This window comes from Convolutriloba macropyga, chromosome 4, assembly GCF_964194025.1.
Source record: "Convolutriloba macropyga chromosome 4, txConMacr16.3, whole genome shotgun sequence".
Taxonomy (NCBI): domain Eukaryota; kingdom Metazoa; phylum Xenacoelomorpha; order Acoela; family Convolutidae; genus Convolutriloba; species Convolutriloba macropyga.
The window spans coordinates 37,697,634-37,704,739 of record NC_134471.1 but is presented as its reverse complement, the minus strand read 5'-3'; the positions used below and the strand labels follow the sequence as shown (position 1 = coordinate 37,704,739).

General features: G+C 34.6%; 1 protein-coding gene across 1 annotated transcript in view; it reads right to left on the bottom strand.

Moving 5' to 3' along the window:
* Positions 1-240: 240 nt before the first annotated feature.
* LOC142338065 (uncharacterized) overlaps positions 241-7,106 on the bottom strand; it is a 17,109-nt gene continuing 10,243 nt past the window's right edge. Inside the window, exons 4-6 of the mRNA XM_075387697.1 lie at positions 3,983-4,061; positions 1,084-1,219; positions 241-402 (exon numbers count right to left, since the gene is read on the bottom strand). Of these exons, the coding sequence (XP_075243812.1) occupies positions 241-402; positions 1,084-1,219; positions 3,983-4,061 (377 nt within the window). The remainder of the gene's footprint in view (positions 403-1,083; positions 1,220-3,982; positions 4,062-7,106) is intronic.

Sequence of the window (7,106 nt, the reverse complement as noted above, 5' to 3'; positions counted from 1 at the left end):
TTTACTTAACAACATAAACATTTATGAAGATTTAGAAAAATTATGAAAAAAAAGCACTGGAATAGCAACTTAATGAAGCAGCGCTGTAAATTTAAACAAATACAAAAATAATACAAAAAACAAAAACACAAAAACAGGACTGGAAAAAATTGTCAATTAACATTTTATTGTTGCACCAGTCCACCGTTTTGTTTTTTAACAGACAAATCTAAGTGTTTCAGATCAGAATAGTTTTTAACTTTAGTTCTCGCGGATGTTGTTTTCAACCACAGACCAAATAGATACAACTGATCCTGTATGTTCAGAAATCCACTGCTGATACTCTTCAGCTTTCGTGAATACATTCCATCCACCCTTACACAATGGGGCGCCAGTGCTCAGAATGCCAGCGATGCAGACAGCCTGAAACAATTTTTAAGTATGTTCGAACATACTGTGAACAACTAATTAAAATCAAAGTTGGCCTGCAGTGTGTTGCACTAACAGACGATGATACCGACGGAAAAGTGTTGATTCGTATGAGCTTCTGCAGTGTGGCGAGATTATTTCACCAAAAACCAGACACAAACAAAACTGCAAAATATTCTCAAGACCAATAGCAAAAAAAATCAATGATTTTACTTTTTACCCTCAAAATTTAATCAAGTTTCCTAACAATTTCCCCGATTTTAATGAAGTGAACCCGAGTTTTGATTAAGAGCTAGTTTTTACCCTTTGAAAAGATCCGCACTCTAAAAACACGGTAGGTTAGTTTTTCTGACAAACACCCAAATTTAACCGAACTGTTGAGGCTAGTTTTTTTGCACATGAAATATGCCAAAATTTAACTAAATAAATTTTGTTTGAAATTAACCGGAAAGTTTTAAGCGTTGGCTTCAGTGCTACTTTAACCTGAATTTTTACAATCGAACAAAAGTTATGTGAACAAAATTACATGCTGTAGTAATGGAATTTTTGCATTTTTATCAAGTTAAAATTCCATGAAATTTACCTGACCCTGTAAGGTAGAGTTAGTATCTTAACTCCTGGAATTCACCTCAACCGCCTGTTCGAGTTCAGGCAAGTAAAAAGGGTATTGCATACTTGGTCGCTGTTGTCAACTTTGTAGAGTGGTCCCCCTGAGTCACACAAGCATCCCATGCTTCGGTCTCCACCCCCCACTCCCTTGTAGCATTTCTGGGTATAAGGGTCGTTCAGCATACCACACGGGTAAATGTCACTGATTTGATTGCGCGTCATCTGACCTGCTTCGTTATGTTCGTTTCTATTACTATGGTTCAAAGTTTTGTTCAGCTGCCTACGTGTGAATACCTAGATCAACTGCCGGATAAATACAAAAACAAGATTTTCGTACCACTGCTGCCCAAGCCTGAAGCATTTCTAGAACAATTCTTTACAGGGTTTGTCCTTTGATGGAAAATCTTAGAATCAGTAGTTTCAGAACGAAATGAAAAAGAAAAGAGGGGAGGAATTAACGCAGATAATTCATTTTGGAAAATTGGAGAAGTTAGTTTTCGGCTCGAGTACATTACATTTTTTCATAGTTGATCAACTATTTGAGCGCCACCAGCCATACTGAATGCAGCAAGTAAGCGAGGAACAATGGGGAGAATTACAAATCTGGCAAAATTATTGAAACTTGACTCAAATCTTGCAAGAGTCTTGCAAGCGAAATGGAAGCAGCATGTACTTCCTTGCGGAAGTGCTGGAAAAAATCTTGCACGAAGCTGAACCTCTTGACCCGAACTCTTAACCCCTAGCTCGTATCACAGTACATCTTAGTTTATCATTTTTGTGGGTTTATTTCCTTTTTTCAAAAGGAGAGATTGATTGAGTAGATGTTGGCGGAAAAAAAGCGATTGAAACTAGTATTTGAATCTCATACAGTTAAATAATGATTGAAAGTTTCCTGCTATCTAGGATCTAAAAAGTACGAACATCATTTCAGTAGGCAATGAGTGTACGGATTTCGAGCATAGGAAATAGCTTAACGATATTTTCATTTCTCTCTCTCTCTCTCTCTCTCTCTCTCTCTCTCTCTCCTATTGTCTGACATTATCTAGATTTACTTTCCTCCTAACAAACTCCTATATTAGCACACAAGAAATGCTTTTCTATGAGAAACAAAGTGGATTATGAAGATTGAAGTGAGCTAAACGAAACATCCAAGACAATCAATACACTGAGAATTTGATAATTAATTATGCTACAAGCAGTTTAAAAGTTAATAAAACACTGGTTTTAATGCTCCTTGAACTTTATTTCCGTAAGATCTTAAACGCCGAGGAAGCTTAAAGGCTGCAAACATCTTTGTAATAATAATTACAAAAAGCCATCACAGCCCATCGCTTTAACTAAAGTAAATGAAAATTTTATCGAATCCTCGATATTCATCAAACGAACTCGAAGTATTAACTCAACTTGTTTGATTGTTTGTTTAATGGTATATGGCAAGTCATGAACAGTTTGCAGTTTTTTAATGTAATTAGTTTGGCGAATTTAATTTTTTCTACAAGTCTGCCCAAAGAAAGGAAGTCAATGTGAAATACACAAAAAATTTAACTTTTCTTCAACCCTCAGTTTTATTTTCAAAATTGCACCAACCGTTAGGAACAACAACACAACCGCTGCATTCCTTTGGAGAATTTCGAGTCTAAATGGGATGAATTTTGAGGGCATTCTGCTATCCTCAGCAAATCATAAGCCGAATAGTTCTTTACCCAGAAAAGTTTGCGATAATCTTTTCAGTCTAACGCTGAAGTCAGAACAGTTTAAATTTTCGCAAAAACAATAGGAAATCATCTTTTTTGTAGAATATGCAACATGAAAGTCGCAAGATTTTTCTTTTTTTGATATTTATCTACTAATCGATTCAGTTGATAACCTCTTGTTACTCCAAGATTACAGGATCATTTTTTGCTAGAATGTGACGGCCAGAGTCCAAACGCAATAATTTGAAAGTCAGCAAACCAATGATTTTTACATTCTTTTCAACATGATTTTTTTTACTTTTTCAGTTTTAAAGAACAATTTGAATTTGTAAATAGCTTTTGACGTTTTTTGAAATTTGAAAGTAACAAAATTAAATTTTTTTTCTTAACCGAACTGCCAACAAGATCTTAAGAAATAACTAAATTAACAAAGGCCGCAATCACATAAAGTGGCCTTTGTTCGTTAACAGAAACTTGAGGTTTTTAGACAACAAAACAAGAAATCAAATGGGATTTTTTTTTTCAAATTCCAAGTCTTTTTTGTATATCTGTACCGTAGTGAAATGCGAAAACTATTGTTTTGTCTTCAAAAGTTTGCCTATGATCCTCAAAATAGCTTTTCTAAAGCAGAGATCTGAAAACCTTTGTCCACATTTTCACTGTTTAGAAACGCTTCTGATCTAAACTCTGTAAAAGCACTAAAAGCACTAAATTAAATAACAGAAATTGTTTTCGATTTTTAAATTTACTTTTTCTTTCATTTATGCCATGACTTGTCTCTGATGTGAAAGATTTATGGCTGTGTCAATCACTATTTTTTAAGGCTGTGACAACCATTGTTAAAAATTTTTTACTGAAACCAATTTCCATAAAACAAACAATAGACACCGAGAACTTTCCACCAACACAAATAAAGCGATTAATATCCTCAATGTGTTCTTGTTAAAATCAGTCTTCAAATCACACTACACAAACCACAATCGCTAAATTTGAAAAAAAACAACGATTTGTTGATCCTTTTGTTTTTTAAGTCGTTAGGTCATGTTGTCGCCACTAGCTGCTTTATAAAGAATTAACTCAAAAGTGACTAACAACCTGAAACTCAAATTTTCAGTGAATTTTATGTAGTCAAGTAAGACTCCCCCCCCAAGGAAAATTTGCCCCTAAGGAATCCCAGTTGCATTATAACACCAAAACCAGCGAAGAAAAGAGTTCCAAATAAAGCAGATTATCTTCAGAAAATATGATTGTTCAATATAAACAGGTCAAACAATTCCATTTCCAGTTCCTGCAGAACATCCGGTCTCTTCGGAAATCTAATTCCTTTTTTCGTAACGATTTTGTACCACCCTGTTGGGTTACCAAGAGAAATCACAATCCGCTTATATAAAACAATTGCATTTTACCTCCGGATGTTTGCAATTAGTTCAAAAAATATTTGAACATAATCTCATGATTTTTTAACCAACTTATCAGTTTGTTCATTCTTTATTTGTGGAGCCGGCAACCCGCTAAATTCTTCACAACTTAACATGCTAATGCAAATCATAGGAGTCGAGTCAGGTTCAGAAGTTAATCGTCCAATCGTTTGAAGAAGTAATGCAAAATTTTCTTTAAAGAGCTTGCAAAATAACATTAAACTTTCAATTATCATTGAAGTCCAAATGTTGCGAGATTTGACAGGATTCAGACCAAAAATGCATCTAAGGAACAAAGCAGCCAAAAAACGAAATAGGCTAAAATTTTAGACTAAAAACGAAATAAGAAACAATTCTGTTGTTTTTGAGCAAACAGACATAATTAAAACACGGTTTTCCCTGATTTGAATGACTCCATAGAAAAGGTTACTGAACATCAAAAATTAAATTTACTTTCAATTTTTTTATTAGTTTATTTTTCCAAAACGAAACAACATTTGCCTGAATTAAATCAGCCCGGGAATTACAATCAAGAAAATTTCTTGCGTGGCAACTTAGATCAATTGTTCATCATGCAGTTGTCTAAGTTGTCTAATTTTTTGTACATATTTATGCAAAATTCCCAAATTTTATCCATATCCCTAGCCGATATCTCTAGTCAAAAGCGGCTCTAACTTGTCTTCTTTGAAAAAAAAATATTAACGTTTTGGAAGTTACTATTTGAATTCAACAACAGCTTTATTCAGTTAAATTGACGTAGTGGAATGAAAATTCTAGGGCACAAATCATAACTTTGAGTTTTCCACTGTTTCTACCGAGTCATATCCTGGTTTTCTGTGTATTTTTTCACTGATGTGGTCTAACGTTCTCAATTGAAAGGCTTTAGTGAACTTTAGGCTTTAGTTAATTTTTTTCAACCAACTTCGCTTTTCCTGCTCTGGTTATTTTAAAAAAATAATGAGCAGCTTGCGCCTTTTTGGCTGGTTTCACTCTCCATTTAGTTCTGAAAGTCAATATGTTCCTGCAAAAAATTGAAGTTTAAAAAATTTAAACCTTGTTAAATTAATTTTAGCCGCCAGTCAACAAATTTAACGAAAATAAATTTTCCATTTCTTGCTTTTTTTTCTGATAAAATTATTTCTGTTTTCAGGGATGCAAATTTTTGATTTGACTATTGGTTTCTATTCTGCATTAATCTATTGAATTAGGTTCCACGCCTCTTTTAGATGGCTTTTTGGTAGTACTTAATATATGTCAACTATATTTCATTCATGAAAACTATTTATTCAATCTGTTTCTATGTTTCTCTGTGGAATGGCTTCTATATCGTATAACTTCTCCAACAAGTCGTACTATAACATTTCTAGCCCAATTCCTACGATTCATTACGGCTAAAAATTCTTACTTTCGTTCCATTTTTAGTAGTTCCAATTAGATGGGTTTGGTTCCAAAAGTATCTCAATTTGCTTCCCAAAAATTATCAAGAGAAATAACTTATAAGCGCAGTTTGAGGTTTTAGATCAACATAGCACACAATCAAGCTATCTTGTAGCGAATTAGTGGAACTGTAATACTAAAAACACAGTCTAATGGCCGCCAGCACGCAAGAATATCTAGACGATGATTGCTACAGGGTTGCATTATAGATTATTTTTGGTGCATGTTCTTTGGTATAGTGCAAAAATCTTATTGCTCATGTAACCCATAATCCATAAAAGTTATAGAGGTTGTTTTGAAAGTATAATGGTCTAATTAGAGGCTAAGTGGATCCTTTGAACTCAAAAAAGTACGATTGGAACAAGGTCTTTAAATCAGACTCTAATTTTGTTAAAAAAAAGAATTGAAACAGATTTGTACACGACCTTTAAAAATGCAAACTATATTTTGTGGGGAAAAAACTGAAAAAAGTACCTAAAACATCCCGGGCTGAGTTATGCGGTCTAAATTGTCCTGATCAGACCAAGCGACGCACGCCCGACCGTTTTGCGCTCGAAATTACAAGACAATTTCGAGCGCACGAGCGCACTTTAGTCTCATCAGAGGCGGATTCGAGCGCGATTGAATCTGAGCTGAAGTGGATTAAAGCGCACGTGAGTGTGATCATCACGAATTCGAGCGCAACTGCGTCTGATCAGAAACGATTTCGAACGTACGTGAGTCTGATCAGAGACAATATCGAGCGCAATATTTTTTTTTCATTTTGAGTTTTTTCACCATAAGCGCTTTAATTAATTCGAGCACACAAAAATGTGACAAGATAATGATCTTGTCTGAGATGAACTGATCAGAGCTTGCTTCAATCGAACTATAAGCATACGAGAGGTCAAGCGATTCGGCAAATACTTATGATATGTTATTTTTGTTCCTGGAGTCACCTCATGAGAAGTCGTTTGGGCCCTGACCTCAATTATGGAAGATTAATTATTTATGTTTTTTTTTCTGCTCAGATGAGCTCTGAAAACCATATCTATAAGACAATTAGAATTTTAAATTCTGTGTTATGCTTTATCTCACTTTAGAAGCAATTTGGACTCGGCGCTTCGTCTTATTCATTGTCCAAAGCATTGATACCGTTAAATTTAGAGAAAAGTTCGAAACTTTATATGAGCAATGTAATTATTTGAAGTTTAAAAATAACGTTAGCCTGTAGGTGTGCAATAGTTTATAAGTGTTAGAAGGAGGAACCAAGGAAGTGAGTCAATGTTTTTTAGATAAGTTTTTACAATGCGTCGTCGGATTGTGATTCCTGCCTTTCAGTACTCCCATTCCACAGAACTTGAATCGATGCCGTCCCATTCTGATAACATTTTCACTTATGAAATGGCAATTATATTTTTCATCTCATTTGGACAATTTATCCAATCACTTTAAACTAAATTAAACTTTACAAAACTTTTTTCTCTTTCTCTCTCTCCCTCTCTCTCTACTCCTCCTTCTCCATCCGCCTATCTCCCCCCCTCTCTCTCTCACCCTCTCT